The 21,699-nt window shown below is 46.9% G+C and overlaps 1 protein-coding gene across 1 annotated transcript in view; it reads right to left on the bottom strand.

The window, feature by feature from the left end:
• Positions 1–21,699, bottom strand: part of TMPRSS7 (transmembrane serine protease 7) — a 454,018-nt gene that overhangs the window by 10,337 nt on the left and 421,982 nt on the right. The window contains exons 13-14 of the mRNA XM_086933268.1: positions 19,599–19,867; positions 9,637–9,643 (exon numbers count right to left, since the gene is read on the bottom strand). Coding sequence (XP_086789394.1) covers positions 9,637–9,643; positions 19,599–19,867 — 276 coding nt within the window. The remainder of the gene's footprint in view (positions 1–9,636; positions 9,644–19,598; positions 19,868–21,699) is intronic.

The following is a 21,699-nucleotide window of genomic DNA, read 5'->3' as shown; positions in this document are numbered from 1 at the left end:
CTTCTGAATTAAATTGAGCTTTGAAATGGACCTCAGAAATGTGAGAAGTTGCACAGTGCAGAAGGCGGTACCAAACTGAAATCAGAGCAAGGAAACTAGCTATTCCGGAAAATGGTTCGAATGATTTATGCACTGCCAACTTGTCTAATAATCAATGATCGTTTTAGAAACGGGTCAACGCCCCTTATTTTGATCCTGTTAATGCCATAAGGTGCGATTCGTTTATCGCTACCAACAATTTGTTTGCCCATTGTAATGAGATCTATGACACTAACTTGGTATCTGATAATTTACTAATTATGGACAAGAGGAGGCGAATCTCATTTGACATCCAGGAGATGAAAAAACCATGGATGACAGCCCTTTTGGCAAAGCCACAGGTGCTGATAAGTTTTGAATGGCTCTTTTTAATAATAATACACCACTTTAGGGTCCTAGTGTTACTAATTTATTGAATGCTGCCAGAAATTCTGTTCTATCTAAAAGCTCATTCAAATATTAAAAAAGGGAGATATGGAGTATCTGAGATGTTACTACCGAATATGACTCATTACAATGTGTACTAATACCGCGCATGCCATTACAACTCGGGTATTACTACGAGTTGTCAATTACAACGACCTACCATTACATCGCATACTTTTACCACAAATATGCATTTACCTTGCATGCTTCTTCCACGCAAAGTGTTTGAGGGAAAAAGTTGCAACTGTTCAATGAAAAAATTATTTTTTCTAAAGAACCAACCTTTCCGTGTTGCTTCACCTTTATTCTTGTGCTCAATTTTTCATTTACTGTTTGAAACCACAAGATTTTTGCTGAATCTGTTTAAGTTATTGCATTTCTATGGGGCTAGTGTGGTAGTTTCTATAGCATTTGGTTGACAGATTCATAATACATTGAACAGTTGCTGTTTCATTCAGCTGCCAAGTCCAACTAATACAGACAGCACTACACTGTCTAACTCAGACCAATAAACAAATCCCTTGCTGGCAACTTTTTCCCTCAAACACTTTGACTGCCCAAGCCCGCAAGGGTATATTGGGTTACCCACCCCTACTACCAGTCTTCCACGCAAAGGCATGGTAGTAGAGGTATACTCAATCAATCAATCAATCACGTCATTTGTATAGCGCACTACTCACCCGGAAGGGTCTCAAGGCGCTGGGGGAGGGTAAAGTTACTGCTCGAGCAGCCAGGTCTTGAGCTGCTTCCTGAAGGCGAGATGGTCTTGGGTTTGCCGAAGGTGGGTGGGGAGGGAGTTCCACGTCTTGGCTGCCAGGTAGGAGAAGGATCTTCCTCCTGTGGTGGCTCTGCGGATGCGTGGTACGGTGGCAAGAGCGTGGCCGGTCGATCGTAGCTGGCGGGTGGGCGTGCAGAAGGTCATGCGGTCGTTGAGGTACTTGGGGCCCAGGTCGTGGAGAGCCTTGTGTGCGTGGGTGAGGAGTCTGAACGTGATTCTCTTGCTGACGGGGAGCCAGTGCAGGTCTCTCAGGTGTCCGGTGATGTGGCTGTGTCGGGGGATGTCGAGGATGAGTCGGGCGGAGGCGTTCTGGATGCATTGGAGTTTTTTTTAAAGTTTCGCTGTGGTTCCGGCGTAGAGGTTGTTCCCGTAGTCCAGTCGGCTGGTGACGAGTGCCTGGGTGACGGTCTTTCTGGTTTCCGTGGGGATCCATCTGAAGATCTCGCGGAGCATGCGCAGGGTGTTGTAGCACGAGGATGAGATGGCGTTGACTTGTCTGGTCATTGACAGGGAGGAGTCCAGGATGAAGCCCAGGTTGTTGCGTGGTCCGTCGGTTTGGGAGCGGTGCCCAGGGCCGGGGGCCACCAGGAGTTGTTCCAGGCAGAGGGTGATGATCCCAGGATGAGGACTTCCGTCTTGTCCGAGTTCAGTTTGAGGCGGCTGTTCCTCATCCAATCGGCGACGTTTTTAATCCCTTCGTGTAGGTTGGCTCTGGCGGTGGTGGGGTCGGTGGTGAGGGAGAGGATGAGCTGGGTGTCATTGGTGTAGGAGATGATGTTGAGGTTGTGCTGGCGTGCGATGGCTGCGAGGGGGCTCAAGTAGACGTTGAAGAGGGTTGGGCTGAGTGAAGATCCTTGTGGTACGCCGCAGATGACTTTGGTGGCCTCGGATCTGAACGGAGGGAGGCAGACTCTCTGGGTTCTTCCGGTGAGGAACGAGATGATCCATTCCAGCGCTTTTTCTCGAATTCCGATGTTGCTGAGGCGCTTCACTAGAGTTCGTGGCAGACGGTGTCGAATGCCGCAGAGAGGTCCAGGAAGATGAGGGCCGCTGTTTCCCCGTTGTCGATCAGGGTTCTGATGTCGTCGGTGGCTGAGATCAGGGTAGTCTCGGTGCTGTGGTTGGCCCAAAACCCGGACTGCGAGGGGTCGAGGGATCCGTTCGTCTCGAGGAAGGCGGCCAGCTGTCTGTTGACGGTCTTCTCGATGACTTTGGCCGGAAAAGGAAGGAGCGAGATGGGACGGTAGTTCTTGAGGTCGGTGGGGTCCGCCGTTGGTTTCTTCAGGAGGGGGGTCAGCTCGGCGTGCTTCCAGCTCTCCGGGAAGGTGGCTGTGTGGAAGGAGGAGTTGATGGTGTCTCGGAGATGGGGTGCGATGGTGGCGTCGGCTTTGTTGAAGACGTGGTGTGGGCACGGGTCGGTTGGTGATCCGGAGTGGATGGAGTTCATCGTGCGGGTGGTGTCTTCGGTGCTGATCGGGGTCCAGTTGCAGAGGGTGGTGGTGGCGGGCGTTGGTTTGGTGGTAGGGTGCGTGGTCTGTGCGTCGAAGCTGTTGTGTATGTCGGCGATCTTGCGGTGGAAGAATGAGGCGAGTGAGTTGCAGAGGTCTTGCGAGGGGGTGATGTTGTTGTTTCCGGCACTGGGGTTGGAGAACTCTTTGACGATGCTAAAGAGTTCCTTGCTGTCGTGGGTGTTGTTGTCCAGTCGTTCTTTGAGTGCCGTCTTCTTGGTGGCGCGGATCAGCTGATGGTGTTTGCGGATGGCGTGCTTGAGGGCGGTCCTGTTGTCTGTGGTGTGGTCGAGCCGCCAGGCTTTCTCAAGGGTGCGGCAGTTCTTCTTGGATTCCTTGAGTTCATCGGTGAACCAGGGGGTTTTCTTGCTGCCGTGTCTGCTGGGAGGGTTCTTTAGTGGTCGAGGTCATCGGCGCAGGCAGTCAGCCACTTGGTGAGGTTGCTGGCTGCTTCGTTGGGGTCCGTTGTGCTGGTGGGAATGTTCTGGCTGAGGGAGGCGGTGAGCTGCTCGGCGGTGATCTTGCTCCAGCATCGGCGGGGGACCTGTTGTGGGTGGTGGTGGGTCGTGGTTTTTTTGAAGCTGAAGTGGACACAGCTGTGGTCGGTCCAGTGGAGTCCGGTGGTGTGGCTGAAGGAGATGTGCTTGCTGGATGTGAAGACTGGGTCGAGCGTGTGGCCGGCGTAGTGGGTGGGGATGTTCACTAGTTGCTTGAGTCCGAGGTTGGCGAGGTTGTCCAGCAGGGTGGTGGTGCTTCTGTCGTTGTTGTTCTCCAGGTGAAAGTTGAGGTCTCCTAGGAGGATGTAGTTGGCGGAGGGGAGGGCGTGCGGGCTGATGAAGTCTGCGATGTCTTCGCTGAATTGTGTGCGTGGTCCCGGTGGTCTGTAGATGAGGGTGCCGCAGAGGGTGGTCTTGGGGTCAGTGTATATCTGGAAGTGCAGGTGTTCAGCGGCGGTGAAGGTATCGTCGGAGTTAGTTGAGATGCGGATGGTGTTCTTGTGTACGATGGCGATGTCTCCTCCCGTCTGGTTGACGCGGTCCTTCCGGGTGATCTTGTATCCGTCCGGGATGGCTATGGCGATGTCGGGCGCTGAGGAGGCGTTCATCCAGGTTTCGGTGAGGAAGGCGACGTCCGGTGCTGTCGTGTCAAGCAGGTCCCAGAGTTCCACGGCGTGCCTGTGGATGGAGCGTGTGTTGAGCAGGATGCACTTCAGGTGGTTGCTGCTGGTGCAGGGCTTGGCGGGGACCGTGCAGGTCCGGTAGCAGGAGAAACAGCAGGCTTGGCAGGCGAAGGGTCCGTGGGTGCATCTCGGGTCGGCTCGGTAGCAGGCAGGGTTCCGGCCAGTGTTGAGTGCGTTGAGTGTTGCGGCGTCGTAGGTCCGTCGGGTCGTCTTGCTTCGGTGGGGGCCAGGGGTCCAGGCACTGGGCGCAGTCCAGGCGCGGACGGGCGCAGACGGGCTTACCTTTGGCGCGCCTTCGGCGCACTTAGGGTGCGCCCGCTGCACGTCAACGCTGCGTGTTTGCCACTCTGCCATATGTGGAGAGTGGGGGGGGGGGCAGAGAGAGGGAGGAGCAGCTGGGAGGCGGGAGCGGGGCGGCGAATGGGGAAGGGCGACCGAGGGAAAAGGGCGGGGCCGCAGGGGGGCAGCGGGGAGGTGGCAGGAAATGCGGCAGGGGCTGGGCACACAAGGGGCAACAGAAGGAAAAAAGGCACTAAGGCAGAACAAAGGCAAAGCCAAAGCGGGGAAAATTACACACACCGTGCACCAGGGCGAATACAGCAGCAGCGCAGGACCGGGAGCACAGCTGCGGGCAGTGGCGGCCCTCGGCGGCAACCAGGGGCACAGCTACGGGCAGCGGCGGCACTCGGCGGGAACGGGGGCAGCCTGGGCTCACACACGGAGGAGTGAGCGAGGTGCGACCGGCCCAGAGGGACAGAGGTCACTGCTCACCACCGAGCCTCCTCCGCCCTATATGGTCCAGTGGGAGGGAGGAGCAGCTGGGAGGCGGGAGCGGGGCGGCGATGGGGAAGGGCGACCGAGGGAAGGGGGCGGGGCCGCAGGGGGGCAGCGGCGGGGAGCGGGGAGGTGGCGGGTTTACTCGACAGGGGCTGGTCACAACAAGGGGCAACAGAAGGAAAAAAGGCACTAAGGCAGAACTAAGGCAGAGCCAAAGCGGGGAAAATTACACACACAGTGCACCAGGGCGAATACAGCAGCAGGACCGGGAGCACAGCTGCGGGCAGCGCTGGCTCTCGGCGGCAACCAGGGGCACAGCTATGGGCAGCGGCGGCACTCGGCGGGAAAGGGGGCAGCCTGGGCTCACACACGGAGGAGTGAGCGAGGTGCGTGGGGTGACTGGCCCAGAGGGATGAGTATGAAAGGTAAGTTACACTACCGCTCCCTACCCTAAACCCTAATTTAGTACCCCTGCACGACCCTCCCCAACCCCCATTCCTCTCCCTACCCTAAAATACTACCCTGCAAGACTCTCTGACACAACCCTAAACCCTAAAACACTGCCCCCTGCACAACCCTCCCCGACCCCTAGTCCTCTCCCTACCCTAAATCACAACCCTGCATGACCCCAACACTACCCTCAACCCTAAAACACTACCCCCTGCATGACCCTCCCCCGACCCCCAGTCCTCTCCCTACACTTAAACACTACCCTGCACGACCTCCCAACACTACCCTAAACCCTAAAACACTACCCTCAGCACGACCCTCCCTCGATGCCCAGTCCTCTCCCTACACTAAAAGACTACACTGCACTACCTCCCAACACTACCCTAGACCCTAAAACACTACCCTGTACGACCCCCCGACACTACCCCTGCACTACACACACACCACACCGACCCCCTTTTATCCTAAAAAAGTAACCCCTCACCCCAGGCCCAATCCCCCTTACTTCTCTCCTCTTGCTTCCTGCTTCATGTCGGCTCTGAGGGGCGGTGCACGTTGTTGGGAGGAAATGGAAGAGCCTCTGTTTCCTCACAACGAGGTGGATCGCCATTTTTTTTTACATCGCATGTGTTGTAAAAGCACATGCGATGTAAAAAAATGCATAGTAATGGCTACGCTTTGTTGCGTTGCATGCATTGTAAAGCTTGTGATGTTATGGCATGCGGGGAAACAGCTGCGTTGTAATGGCTGTTTCCTGTTACTACCTATATCTTTGAATGACTCAATGGTAAAACTTTTGGGTCAAGTTATTTTGGAGAGACCACTCACCATTGAGCTTATGGCATTAACTGCAACAACAACAATGTGGTAGATGTAATGTTTGAGTTAATTACAGCCATTGGCAATAGCTTGGACCAGATCTGACAAAGTCCCATCTTTTGCAAATCCGGATCTATCCTGCTGCTCATGGGAACAGTCCCTCCTGAACTGCCAGACGAAGCCCCTCCACAAGTAACTCCAGACCAGTTTTGCCCTACCAAACTACACCTGACTAATGAGCCTCAATCAATGCGAAACTAGTCCTTGTTTGCTTGTGTACTGGTGTAGGGTGGAGCTGGCCTAGCAGCTTGTATTGCACTGTTTCTATTGGAGCAAGGTCAAGACTGATTTGCATATGACTGAGTCCAAATTGAGGTGGCATGATACACAAAAGAACAAAGAGTTGTAAGGCCACCCGAGATATTGCCAGTGGTTAGAGACTTATTGCAAGCATTCCTCCCATTGCCTTTTGTGTGTCTGTCTACCACCATGTCGTACAAATTAGAATGTGGGGCCTTTGAGTAGTTGTACCTAAAATATGTTTAAGTGTTGCAAAGGGCACAACTTTTTTTTAAATTTAAAGACCAAGAGCCATGTTTCAACACCCTCATTTGCGATTCTAAAATAGCGATTTTTTAGAAATCGCTATTTGAGAATTGCAAAAAGGGATGTATGTAAAAAATCGCATTTTTTTGCGATTTCTTAGTATTCCTTAATTGCGATTAGCAAATTGCGAATTCACAATTAAGGAATAGTTTCCTATTCATTTCTATAGGCCAGGAGGCCCATATGAATGAATGGGAAGTTAATCTCAATTCGCGATTCGCAATTTGAGAATCACAAATTGAGATTAATTTCAAGTGTGCAAGGGTGTCATAAGGACACCCTGATGCACCCCTGAAATTTACATGTGTGCCCATATGGCGCACATACATGCCCTAAGGGCATGTATGTGCGCAACATGGCACCTTCACAAATGGCAAAAAGTGCGTTTGTGAACGAAATCGCAAATTACCACCAACTTCAAGTTGGTGGTAATTTGCGAATTCTTAATGAGATATCGCACAACTTGGGTGCTTCTTACATAGCATTTAAGGAAGCGCAATTTGCGATTCCTTAAATGCTGACGCAAAATTAATGAATTCGCAAATTTTGCGATTCCTTAATTTTACAATGCGATTTCAATCATACATCGCATTTTCTGAATTTTTAGTCGCAAACGCTGCTTTTTTGTGAATCGCAGCGTTTGCGACAAAAAAATGGATGATACATATGCCCCTAAGCCCTTTATCTTAAATCAAGTCCCTGCTTGAGTAAATAGCCAATCTAATTGTCTATTAGCAAAAGGGTGGGGCTACACACTGGTTCTGGAAAGACTGTCTCAGTACTCCCCAATGCATGCTGGTACATGTAGACAAACAGTCTTTTAATCACAATAGAAAGTGCTTGCTTGCATATTCAAGCACAGCTCAGTGCTTGGTAACCGTTGCCACATATTTCATATTTTCGGAATTGTTCAGAAGAGTAAATGTTGTTAGGTAGAACAACCACCTCAAACTCAACCCGGACAAGACCGAGTTGGTCCTGACCGGAGGTGGTTGCAGTCCGTGGTCCCCCTCCTTCTGGCCCCCGTCCCTTGGTGTCCCTCCACTCCCTGTACCCAAAGTAAAAACTCTTGGGATCCTTTTAAACCCACAACTCACTGTTCATTCACAAGTTGGTTCAGTGGTCTCCTCTTGTTTCTTTTCCCTCAGAATAATCAGGAAAGTCTCCCGTTTTTTTTCCCCCTCTGCTTTAAAAATAATCGTGCTGGCCATGGTACTATCCCGTATCGATTATGGCAACATAATCTACAATGGAGCTCCTGCCTATGCGATCCACCGTTTGCAGCTGGTACATAATCAGGCTGCCCGCCTGATTCACGGCATACCTAAATACCATCGGGCCACTCCACTGCTCAAAGCACTACATTGGCTCCCAGTGAAAGAGCGCGCCCTTTTCAAACTTGGCTGCCTCACTTACCAGGCCAGATCGGGCACTGCCTCTGAGTTCATTTGCTCTGCTATCAAGCCCTGCCTTCCAGGCAGAGAACTTCGCTCCACTCATTTGGCCCTTCTAGCAATCCCCCGTTTTTAAAAACAGAGGGCTGGTGGAGCGAGGTTCGCTGTTCTGGCTCCTGCTTTCTGGAACTCCCTCCCTGCTGCCCTGCGCACTTCACTTCCTACCTCCAGTTTCGGAAGGACCTTAAAACCTTCCTTTTTACACAAGCCTACACTGCTTAAACTCCTCCAGCTGCTGCCGTCCACTGTTTCACTCATAGCGCCATGAAACCGCTGGGTAAAAGTGCGCTGAATAAATGTTTTTAAATTCAAATTCAAATTAGAATGGGTGGGGGGCATGTTTTGATGCTGTTTTATTCGTGGATTAGAGCCAGCATAGCACCAATGGACTATCTTCGGGCTCTGGAAATCAAATCAACAGCTCCAAAAATGAGTAGGTGTCAATTGCAATCTATTTATCAAGGGGGGGGGTGACATATTGGGTGCTGTAAAGCTGTCACAGTCCTCACCAATGTATGGCTGTACATGTAGTCAGTCTTTTGCTCACTGTAAAAAGTGGGGAGTTCGAGTTCAGCCCACTGCTTGGTAACCTTTGACAAGTGTTTCACACCATCTATAGGGGAGCCAAAGTGCTGCACTTGCATGAAAGTGAACATAATATTATGATGTTCTTTTTACTTCATTTTGTACCTTTTGAAGATCAAGAGTAGCTTTACTTATGAAATAAGGATATAGCAAGAAGAAATTCACATCAAGGAGATCACTGTGGGGATAAAATATTTGGAAACAACTCCTTTTGGTGTTAGCCTGGAATTCTATTTTTGATGGGAACGTGATAGGTTGTTTCAGTTGCCTCAATTTTGCTATAATAGTAAATTGTGTTTATTCCTCTTTCACTCACTGCCATTAGCTAACATTAACAATTATTTTTGAATCATTAAAATTGTCAGATTCACCATTTTCAGAGGTTCGTCTAAATGACAGTGGTCATGGGTGAATACCCAAAAGAATGCCCCACTTTTTTCTAAGTGTTCCTTCTCCTTTTTATGTTGAGCCTGTGACAGAGCATGTGCTGCTGCATGCACTCTTGCTTGTAAGACATATTGTGTACAGTAAAGGGCTCAGAGCCTGCCCATTGCTTACCATTTGTTGACTTTGTTATTACTCTTCTTTGCTGACTCTTAATTGGCCGGCACATGCCAATCATCCCTTTCTTTCCTCTTTGTGGAGCATGGACCAACCACAGCTTCATCAACTTAATTAGTGCCATTACACTGCTCACACTGTGATTCAGGCATTATTTCTTCTTCTCCCTGCCCACTCCCATTCCCTTCCCCAAACCCCCTCCTCCTGCTTTTCTTTATTGCAGTTCCCCCCTTCTCGCATGTTGCTTTAGCTCTTACGTTGTTGCTGCTCCCACTCTCCTCACCCATGCCTCCCTCATTTTGCATGTCAGTACCACCCACTTGCCACTTGCTGACAGCATGGATCAATGAGGGGATGTACAGGTATCGAGTTTAATTCCTGGAGAGGCTGACGCAGCCTTCCATCCTTTCGACGTTGGTATATTGAACGTGTTAAATATGATATTAGTAACACTTGTTATCTACGGTGCTTAAAAACAGCCCGTGCACCTAGGGAATGTAGCTCTACATCGGGACTGTAAAACATGCACTGAAAAAGCAGTAGAAACAATTCTTTCTTCATATGCGCCTCAAATTGGGAGATTGGAATTACCACTTAGGCGCACCCTTCCACCTCATCTAGGTCACACAGGGTACAAGAGAAGCCAGTATATCCCGTGTAGTCAGGGATTTCTTGTTAACCAGGGGACATCTTGGTGCTTATACCATCCCTCACCAGATGATATCCTACCATACACACACACACAACACCCACACACTCAAAAGTCACTCCCACCACACACTCACTCCCACACACAAACAACCCAACAGCCTTCCCGCCAAACACACAGTATTTATTACATGCCACTAATGCTGGATGTAATATACGTATAATCTGCCCTTGTGGGTCACTTTATGTAGGGCAGACGCAACAGAAGATCAAGGCCAGAATCCTACAACATCAGAGTAGGATCCGGTGCTCCTTCGTAGGGGCACCACTAGTTGAACACTTTGCAATGATGGGACACAATCTGGACCAATTGCAGTGGCTGGTGATAGAAAAAGCTGAACTGGGACCAAGAGGGGGCAACATTGTCTTGATCTTAAATATCCGAGACTCAAAATGGATGGTACGTCTGGACACCATTGCAAACGGGCTGAATGAACTAGACCTCAGCAATGCTCAACTGGCATACCTCAATACTTAATGATGCCATTAAGAACCTTATGGCCTCAACCCTAGTTACTGCAAATAATGGTATTATTTAGGCTTTGCCCTCCAATTTCACCTAAATGGATAGAATGTGGCCTTGTTCACTTTCATTTCATAGATTGCTCCTTCCTTCCAATACGATTGTGAAACATGCCTATGTAAGACTGTCTAAAAGGTTATTGTGTCATGGACAAACACTCTAAAACTCTGACCAGTCTCTCTGTAAGAATCACTATATGTTAGTTTATCCATGGGCTAACATATGTACAACATTGATTTTATGATTGTATCAGTCTCAAATGCCTAGTGCTAACCATGCCATCGCATTTATCATGTTTTTATAGTATATGTTTATGTACTTAAGGAGACATGTCCAATTGTGCCTTTAGGGCTGTTTATCCCATTCGTATACATGCCAACATTTCAGGAGAGCAAAGTGGGAGATTAAAAAAAAAAAACGGGAGAATGGTGCCTTGAATCGGGTTACTGGCATGTATGGGCTTTGGAAGTGGCTGCTGTAGGATTGGACATTTGAAACATAAATGCACGTTTTTTTCTTACCTTTCAGAAGCATGGAGCATAATCGCAGGCAGAGAGGGTGATGCAACTGTTGGGCACTGGCCTGGCAGGCTGTTGGCAGTGCATGCAGCCCCCGCCCCTCCCGTACTTCGCAGGTCGTTAAAAGACGATTCCCTTGTTAATGACGCTTTGTTGGTTTTTCACCCCTTCGAGAGCCCCTGCATCGCCACTCTTTGCTGGAAGAATTGGCACTTTACAAAATAACTAGCCCTGTCAGCTGAAACCCTCGAGGAATCGGGTTTTTGCTTGCAGGAATCGGGAGGAGGGAGACTAGCCTTCAAATCGGTAGTCTCACGCCTGAATCGGGAGGGTTGGCATGTCTGCATTCGATGATTTTGATACATGCATTTCCTGATCTAGTTCAGTTTTAATGTATTTAACCTCTTCGCCGCTAATGACAAGGGTAACTCGTCATGCACTTTTCATTGATTTCAATGGAAATACAATGAAGAGTAAAATATTGCCTTAGCAGCCAAGTGGTTAATGTATTTTTTGAGGGGCTCGTGGATGTCACACAAATATACAACATCCCTAGACTGGAGAGATCGAGTCTGTCTTCCCTTCCTGCGAGTTGAGACTCGCGTGCATACCGGCAGCCAGCGGCTGCACCACGCTGGGCGTCACGCGGCTCCCGGTGCCTCCTGGCTGCGTTTCTACTTAAATGTGGCATACGCTCTGGCGGAGCGTTCTTTCCATTTCTTGGAAGCAAGGTTGAGTAACGAGGGTGAGTGCTGTCAATTCCACTCCCTACCTTTAAACCTTTCTGTAGGCACAAACTTTTTCAGACCTTTAATGCGCTGCAGCAACGCGCTTTCTTTCCCAGTGTTTGTTTTGATTAGTCACCAGACCTACCCTCACAGCTCCTTGTAGGCACGAATAATTACCCTGGGTCAACGTGCCTTCTTTTCCTGTGTTCGCTATGACACATCACAATTTAGTAGGCTCTTCTAGGTATGCATCGTACCATGATGTCTATACCTCGCAAACTATAGTTCGAGAGGCACTGGCATTTTGTTTTTAAGTTGGTATCTTGAAGAGCAACGCCGCGCGCTGTGCTTCCCCAGTGTCTGTAGTGTCACCGTGCCTCTCTGGGTATGCATCTCATGATGTTTATACCTATTTCTTTTAATTTAAAAGGTCAGCAATAACTAGGCGTTCATAAATATGCACTTTGATAGTCTCACTATGTGCTTTGCGCTTTTTAATTCCACAGTATTGACTTCAGATGCACACTCAACCCGGATCCTAGCATTGATTCTGTTTTCGGTTGAAGTAATCTGGATTGTTTCCCCTTTTGATCGATGGTGTGTTGACCATGGTTTTCCTAGCAGTAATCACACTGTTCATCCCATTTTCTGAGTAAGTTTGCCTTATTATCAAGTATGGGCACCCATCCAATGACCCTTGATTTATTTGAGGCTTACTGACAGACGCCTTATTTCCACAGGTGTTCATCCCTCTCTCCCCCATTCTTCATTTCTTGGAGCCATTGAGCCTTATCGTCCTCGACAACAAGTTGCGCATTTAATCAGATACAGTAAATATAGTGACTCGTACCTGATTATGTCCTCGTCTTAATTAATTTTGGACCTGAAAATTCACCCTTTCATTTTACTCTTAGGTGTCCCTCCCCTCTCACTTGCACATCTGTCCTGTGGAAGACCCCGCCAGTAAGGCTTCGAAGAAACCTACATAGTTTCAGGGGTCGAAACGTCGACACATCACTGATGCCAGTACTGCCAACAGCGCATGCCGCACTGTGACTTTCTGCTTTACATGGCTGCGTAATTCATTGTAATCTATTTGATATGGACTATGTTAGGAATGTGCGGCATTCAATAGCATGCTCAACAATTTGATTGTGATAACCACTAGTATTGTTTTTCACTTACCTCACTTAAGTCACCATCCTTCCTCCCCTTCCACCCAGTCGGACACACCAATGATGGTTTTTAATGTTTTCTGTAAAATATCTCTATGAAAAATGTGCACCATGTGTACAGTGTGATTAAATAACACTTGAGCACTATTTAACTCTCTTTTTGATTCATTGTTTATTATATAACTGTATTGCTTTCATTTACACTGTGCTGATGTAATAGTACTGGGACCACCACGTTCTGTACTGCATGCAGCATGCAGCAAAAGGCAATTATTGCCAGCTTGGTGCTTGTTAGGTGTCCATCCATAATCAATTTTGAGAGACAATTCACATAAATTACAAGGATTAAAGCCGGGGCACAAGCCTGGGGACAGCAAATTGCATACAACAGGGGTTTTTCCTTCACTGAATCTCCACATTGTATTTAAATGAAGGACTAAGGACAGGAGGCCTTGGCAGCAGTGTGTTTTTCAGGCAAAGCCACAGACAACGTTTGAAGTACTTGGAAAAGTAGGATTTCTTGTCCCCTGACCTCTTTAAATAGTTGTCATTTTTATTTTACTACTATTTTAATGTACATTGTTCCAAAGCACTCAGAAACCCCTTCTGTATGGCTTGGGCTGTATAAATATGATAATAAATAAAACAAAAGTAATGCGGTACTGTCTGCATGTTTCAAGGGTGTGGTCTTTCCTAGAAAGTATTCGAACTAAAGGGCTGATTACCATATCGGTCAGTCAGACCCCTAATTGCTATCGTGGGGGTCAGGAGACCGCCTGACAAGCAGTCAGCAGTCCAACTACCGCATTAGAATGAGTCTGCTGGGCTGGCGGTCGGAAAGTGCTCCTTTTCACGAAGAGGCTGAAATGCCAGAAACCGGTCCCCGGTAGCTTGGCTCCTTTCTGGTAAAGAATTGGCTTGGTAGTTTAGTCTGCCCTGTTCCCATGATGCACTGGGCCAGGGACAGACTGATTTGCATATAGCCAGGTTCTGAGCTGGGATGGGGCAGTGAGATAAATAACGGTGATGGATCAAGCCCTGATCTTTGGACTGGGTAAGAGTGGTCTGCTCAATTCAGACACTCTGTTCATCACCACCCCCTTTTGTAAATCGATTTTGGCCACTATAGGTGTGGCAGGGTATACTCAGACATGAGTCCCTTTCTCACTGCTCCATCAGGATTCAAGCAAGCCGGGCCGAAGAGGCTGAAATGCCAGAAACCGGTCCCCGGTAGCTTGGCTCCTTTCTGGTAAAGAATTGGCTTGGTAGTTTAGTCTGCCCTGTTCCCATGATGCACTGGGCCAGGGACAGACTGATTTGCATATAGCCAGGTTCTGAGCTGGGATGGGGCAGTGAGATAAATAACGGTGATGGATCAAGCCCTGATCTTTGGACTGGGTAAGAGTGGTCTGCTCAATTCAGACACTCTGTTCATCACCACCCCCTTTTGTAAATCCTTTTCACTGTGGCTTGTGCTGCGACCCTGGAAAAGGGTCGCAGCATAAGCCACAGTGAAAAGGAGCTCTTCCTATACACCGGCGGTACTCAAAGTACGGCCCGCGGGCCAGTTGCGGCCCGCCAGGTCACTACATGCGGCCCCCGTGGAAAATAGCAGGCACGGACTCCACACCATTTTCTCACCCGGAGCCCCCGCCCTCACCTGCCTCTCTGACGTCACTTGCTCACCCTGCCTTTGATGAGTCAGCTTCCCGAGCGCACACAGCCGCACCGCACCGAGCACCTCACAGGTCTTTTAAAGACCTTTTGTTTGGTAATGTTATGTCCCGCCCCCGCCCCCTGATTAAAGCCCCTGCAGCTCCACTCTGCCCTTTTCTTGAAGAATCAACCCCCCCCCCCCTCTAGTTGCGCCTCTGTGCCTGTTCATGCTGCTCACAGTGTGGCCTCTTTAATGTCTCAGTTGGTGCTGCTAAATCAGCTGTCTCTGTAATTAAAATGTATGTTTTTTATGGCCCCGAGTTAGGTTTCAGCCAAGCCCGGCCTTTCCTTGCTCAGACTTTCAATGCCCGCATGTGTGGGAACAAAATAAATAAAACGAGGATCAAGCAATGTCCTAATGTCGATCCCTGGGCTGTGCATAGCCTTTTGTTTTATGGCATGGCTTTCCATGAGATACCTACAGGCTCACTGTTGACAACAGTGGTGCTAGGAAAAGTTTGCAGGTGGAATTGGGGATAGGGGGATGCAGTTCATACACAACGTTATATGCCTCAGAAGCAGCCGGATAATTATGTGTAAATCCCAGCTTCCCCACATTTCTTGCAGGCTATTCAACTTGCTTTGTGCATTACTCAAGAAAGTGTTGAGAAGCGCAATGTGGAGGTATGGAAAGGTTAGGGTTTAACAGAAGAGAGCAAGGGAGTAGGAGCAATGTGAAATATGAGCGCAGAATAAGAGTATTGCCGGTTATGGGGAGTGTGAGGGGGCAGGAGCAGAGAAAGGACAGGCAGAATGGGCTGCTTTACACTTAAGGACTATACTGAGCGATATATATGCTAAGTCAGGGACATGGGCAAGGAAATAGTGAGGGGTACAACAACAATGGAACCAACAGCTATGAGATAGAAGCAGAGTGAAGGGAAGCAGTGGAGTGAAGGTGTAGAGCAGAACTGTAGGAAGAACACGGAACTGTCTTGTCAATAGGGTGAACCTTCAGTAGAGTGAAGGTGTGCAGACACAATGAGTGGGTAGGCGCTGAGTGACGCAATAGGGCACAATGAGAGGGTAGGCGCAGAGTGGTGCATTAGCGTGCAATGCAAGGTTAGGCATAGGATGAGGTGTTAGGGGCACACTTAGAGGGTAGGCAGTTTGATAGCTTATGAGAAGAGTGAGAGAAATAATGCTGAAAAAAGTAGACAAATGTGGCACCAAAAGAGTGTCACCAGATAGGGGTAGACTGTGATGGAGGGAGAGCAGGAGCAGCATTAAAACGTCAAGGTGATAGGCTGTGAGCATAGTGAAATAGAAAGACCAGGAAATGAGTAGAAGCAGAGTGAAGAGCGGTGTAATCATGAGGTGGAGAGTCAGACAGAGGAAGCTTATGAGCTTAGCAAAGAGGCACTGGGGGCAGATTGTGATGATGGTAATGGAAAGTGGGGGTAGGGACAGTGTGAGGGGCATTTATTAGATAAGGAAATAACCATGGGTAAGAGGAGAGGCATAACAGATGGTGTACATTGAGGGTAAAACAATAGAGGTGTAAAGTTGTGACAGAGTGCCAGGCTGCAGGACGGCTCAGGAAATTATTAAGGCCAAAGTGGTGGGATGAGGGTGTAGAGTAGAGGAATATGGCAATCATGAAACAGTCATAAGGTAGGGTCAGAGTCAGAGTGCAGGGACAGAGTGAAAACCGAGGATCACAGCAGACCCTAAGAGCAGAGTAATTGAGTGTGGGGCTCAGGGAGGAATAGCAGTAGATGTGCTGCCTGATACATGCATTATTATTAAATGATATGCACCTACCTGAGATGATAGTCATTTTGTAGATGACACTACAATACCTCTGCTGTATTGTTGGGCAAGCTCATTGACTAGGAGAAGGCAGCGTGACACACGGCACGTCTCTTGCCCATTATGCTGGACATTGTGCCATTCTAAATGTGCATTACAGCCCAAGTACATGAATGCATGTATTGTGTGGGCCCAAGCATGCACATTACAGCATGGGCCATTTATGCATGTACTGTCTCGGTACATTAAGAATATGGCTGCCTCCTGTCACTGATGCGTGTATTGCCTGCGGTTACATTCATGTGGTAAGTTTCATGAGCTGGGGTGTGCACAGAGGGCTGGACAGAGGACAGAAAACCTACCTCTATCAATGGACTTTGCTTTTACGCTTCTGAGTTTTGCTGGATGATCTTGGGGCTTGGTACTGCAAACACTCAACAGACGCATTGAGGGTTGTTCGTACTGACTTTAAGAGGCATAGGGGTATGAGTTGTGTCTTCTGAGAGACAAATGAAGGGTGTGTCCAAGTATCTGCGCAACTGAGAGCCAAAGAGCACGAAACTGGGTTTTTGTCAAAACAAGGCAAAGATGGAAAACTATGGTCAGAAACACACAGACTTCAATAAAAAAATAAATATTGATAGCATTTATTTGGGTTAAATACACACATATATCGCATTTCGAAATACAGCACTGTCTAGTCATGTTTTGAAAAGAGGCTGATTTTATTTTCACCCCAGTAGCTCTGCCCCTACTGACACCGCCTCTCCCGCCTCCATCACGCAGGCCCATCTGTGCGGCCCTCGGCCACAAGCCAAACTGTAGTTTTGGCCCCTGAGAAAAAGTTTGTGAGTACCCATGCTATACACCATGGGCTGTGTGCCATGCATTATATGGTGCATGGAACACGGTGCATGGAGGTGAGTGGGGACACCACATGTGTCCCCAGGGCCACTTTGCATGGGGCCCACGAGGGATGAGGCCCCATTTGGAGCCCCCAATATCCATTTCCAACAACCTGTACATGGTGGTGTTCCCGTCATGAGCAGGCTGTTGGAAAGGGTTATCCAAATTCCAACGGCATGGCACCACCTCCATTCTGGGCTGTGACTCCAGCTGCCGCCCCATCGGGATCTCAGATCCTGCCAGAGGTGGCGGTCTGGACTCCACCTGTTGTGGGTCCGACCGCCAGCATTGAAATGCGACAGTCGGACTGAAGGCCTGTCAGTGGTCGGACCGTCACTAACATCCTGTGGTGTGCGGTCTGACCGCTATCATAATCAGCACCTCAGTTAACATTTTTGCCTAAACAGACACTTTATCTCAAATGTGATCAGTTTATAGTAGTCTAACAAGATCCATTTAATAATAATAGATTGAATGAAGAACCTAGTGCTTGCTGGGAAAAGCGTCCAGTTTCAATATACATTTACATGCAATGAAACCTGGGATTTATTATCTTGAAACAAACACTAGGAATTTTATTTAATTGGATGAAGGGTTGAGTAAATTCCTCTGAAATTAATCTTGTGATCTACATTTCACCTACACATTTCATTTTAAAAATAGTAACGTAACCAACTGAGGTTTCGCACCATTTGAGACAGCACCTCCTCAAAATAGACTGAAAGAGGAAGAACATTAAAGTGTGCAGTGCTGACCATTCCATGGGCAGGTCACATGACTTTATTGAATCCAGTGGCATAGCTATCAGTAGTATTAGAGGTGCATTGGTACTGAGAAAAGAGTAAAGGACCCCAATGATTGTCTTTAACTAGCCATAACGGCACTAGGATGGCTAATTTCCCTTGTGTGCATCATGGCCAATGGCTCTTGTGCTTTGCCACAGATCATGTAACTCTGTACTTGCCAACGGGGCTACCAGTCTCTCTCCCAGTAAAAATGACAATTGCTGGTGTTTACTGTTAGACCATGCTAAACACATGTTCTACTTTACTAATAGAGCACAATGCCTTAAGCCTGAATAGACCTGATGTAGTGGTGACTTACACCTAATAAAAAGGGAGTTTGGGCTTTGCCATTGCTTAAGAAGACAAAGTTGAGTTAGTAGTTTAGAACTGCTCTTCCAGTCTGCAGTGGTAGATCGGGAGCCATGTTTCCCTTATCCCTCTCAGGGTAATACAACAAGTGGTACAGTCCCTGAGGGGACATTATAATGTACAGGACCTGGGTACCATTGGTACCAAATACTAGGGACTTACAAGTAAATTAGACTATATCAACAGAGTATACGTCAATCAACAGTATACCTTTAAAAGTGTCAGAGTATATGCACTGAGTCTTGATTAGTAGGGCTCAAGACATTTCAGAGCCATTACGCCAGTGCCTAGTAGTCAAAACAGGAGTAAAAAGTGGGGGTGAAACCAGCAAAAGGCTTGTTTACTCACAGAATGTTACAATGGCTTTGCTAACAATCACACGTTCTATTTAATGTGATTGTATCACACTTCACAAATGTAAACCCTTACATCCTGTTTTCATTGAATACCATTTTTTTAAAAACAAATGCACATTAAAAACATGTGTGCAAATACTCAGAGTGTCGCATGTTATTTTTTTGTCATTAGTGAAGAAGGGGGTGGACATCATAACCCACTGGAGGCTTCTCCTCCTGTGAGACTGGGTCCCTTCCCACCCTAAACGATGGTAATAAATAGTATATTTCATTGTGTGCATATGGATGTTTACTATGTAGGTGATGCCAGTAAATATATATGTGCCCAATGAATCATAACATTTGAAATAAGTGTGTTAATAAACCAACACTTGACACATTTATTATTAGTTCAAAGGCAAATTAAACGTTACTGCAATAGTGGTATACATCTCAGCCAACTTAGCATCTAAGATGGTTCACAATCTACGTACCCTAACCCTTTATTTCTTCAAATGTGAATCTTTGTGAAATAAAGTTAAGCTACTTTATTAATTTATGAATTTTGGCCTTTGTTTACTATGGGAATCTATTGTTTATGGACTTCCAATCTTTTCTTAAAAGGATAGCAACAATGACTTACAACTTAGACATGCAACTTCTCAGTGCCACCAACTCACAAAAAACAAACATGCTTCTAAAGTGGGAACGAATCTGTGAAGAAGAATCTGTGCTAAGGTGCAGGCGAATCTGTAATACATCACCTTGAGGATTGTCGAATGTGTGGTCAGTATGGAATCAATGGTTACTAAAAGGTTGTATCACACATTTGGATTTCCAAGATTGCAAATCCTGTTTGTGATATTTTATAGGGAAAATTTAAGAGCAATGCGTTCTTACCTGCTTCTTGCTTTAAGCCCCAGCCAGTAATCCAACACTTGGTACCGCCACGTGCTTGTTGTGCTGCTGACGGGATGCATAATGGCTGAACCAGTCCCTTCAATGAACTAGACCATACTGTGCTGAGTTGAAGCAGTGCTATGTCATAATCAAAATTTCTATTATCATAGTATTCATGAGTTATGATTCTTTTAATAGTTGAAACAAATTTGGCATAGCCTTGAACACGCATTCCCAAATGAGCTGTCCATTGCCTTGGATCAGATAACCTAAGTAGAGGAGAAATAATAAATAATAATCATTGCACATAAAATAAAAAGTATTGAATAAATATCAAATCACAAATGTCAATATTACATTTTTATGAACATTAGTTTTGGCTTCCTAACTCAGAAGAGAGCCTAGAGAATCATGGACAAAGGGCCCAATTCACAAAGGTAAACTTAGACCAAAAGTTTAAGTTTACGGGTCACGGTATTCACAAAGGTAAACTTTGACCAAAAGTCAAAGTTTACGACTTTCGATATTCATAAAGGTAAACTTGGACCAAAAGTCTAATTTTATGACTTTCAGTATTCACAAAGGTAAGTCACGAGTGCTGACATAAAGATACTGCTCGTAACTTACCGTTGTGAATACTGAAAGTCATAAACTTAGACTTTTGGTCTAAGTTTACCTTTCCTTTGTGAATACTGAAAGTCATAAACTTGAAATTTTGCCTCATAAATATTGATGAAGTGCATTGAACTGGGAACCACTACATTTCTGAATATTGTGAACCAACCTAATAGTACATAGGTCGGTTCACAAAATAAGAATGCACTCTGCAAAAGTTGATGTGCAAATTGTAACCCTCTCACCTAAGGCATTCTTCGTACATGAGGCCCCTATGCCCTTGGGTGGGAAACCATAAGTATTTATGCTATGTCATTTGTTCAACAAACCCTATGCCATTTGTTTGACCTCTAAGTGCAGTGCGGGTTTTAATTGAGCAGGCACACAGCAAGGAATAAAATAGACTACCCAGTGGGGCCAAGCTCATTTTTAAAGTTTTGGCATAGCAAACTCCTATGTTAGATTTCGGTAGCCCTACAGGGTCACTTATAGAATACACAGCACTTTTTTGTTGGTTTTTCTTATCCTGCACTATCCACTCTTTATTTTTGACGGTTGGCAGATGCTAATGATGAGAACCTGAGGATGCAGGCGAGTACCAGCTTGTAAACCTCCCTTGGTGTTACTCCTGTGAGGCTCTACCAACATTCTCTCACCTTTTTCTGCTTCCTGTCCCCCCTATTTCTTAATGTCCTACTGTACATTGATGAGGGGTTAGACTAGCAGTCACAATATCACAGTTTTTAATTGAACTGTGATTTTAGACATGTTGAAACAGTTGGGACAAAGTAGATCCACTGTTGTGACTCCTGAAGTAGGGTGGAGTTCACAAGTGATATATGGTGGATTGAGGTCCACACATATAGCAGGAGCAGGTCTTTTGTTGAGTAGTAGGTGACCTCTCAGTGCAGTCTGCCTTCCGGAGAGTTGACCCAAAATATTTGAGGTCCACATTGCATATTGATATGAACAGTATTTTTAGAGGATGAGTTTGAGAATTTTGCTTGTTAGGGTCTGGGTTGGTGGCATCAATTAGTAATTGGGCAAGTGTAGTCACAAGGCAATGCTGATTGCTTACCAATACCATAGGCTTTGTAACATTCCTGATTCTGAGCTAATAATATGTGATTCTGGGTCTTTGTGTTTTGTCTGAAATGGGGCTGTAGCCCTTCCTAAACTTTCTATGAGTCTGTAGTGCTGTGTATTTTCTTGTCCATGACTAATACATGCCACATTGTATGTAGCCAGATCTTACACTATCTATCTATTTTGTTCCATACGTTGCTAGTATTAGTTGTTTTGCCACGACAGGAATAGGAAAATGGTCTTCTCTACCTTTAGTGAAGTGGTATATTTATGTATTCTGACAGGAGTATCAAAAGTATACTTTATGTCCTTGCAGGAATTCTCTTCTTCTAGTCACCTTTACATCCTCAATGTTTTACACCTGAACTTCTGTAGTTTTGATCTCTCCAATAAAATGCGC

The sequence above is a fragment of the Lissotriton vulgaris genome, chromosome 8 (assembly GCF_964263255.1).
Source record: "Lissotriton vulgaris chromosome 8, aLisVul1.2, whole genome shotgun sequence".
Classification (NCBI taxonomy): domain Eukaryota; kingdom Metazoa; phylum Chordata; class Amphibia; order Caudata; family Salamandridae; genus Lissotriton; species Lissotriton vulgaris.
The sequence above is the reverse complement of the archived record's forward strand: the minus strand, read 5'-3'. Positions and strand labels throughout refer to the sequence as shown.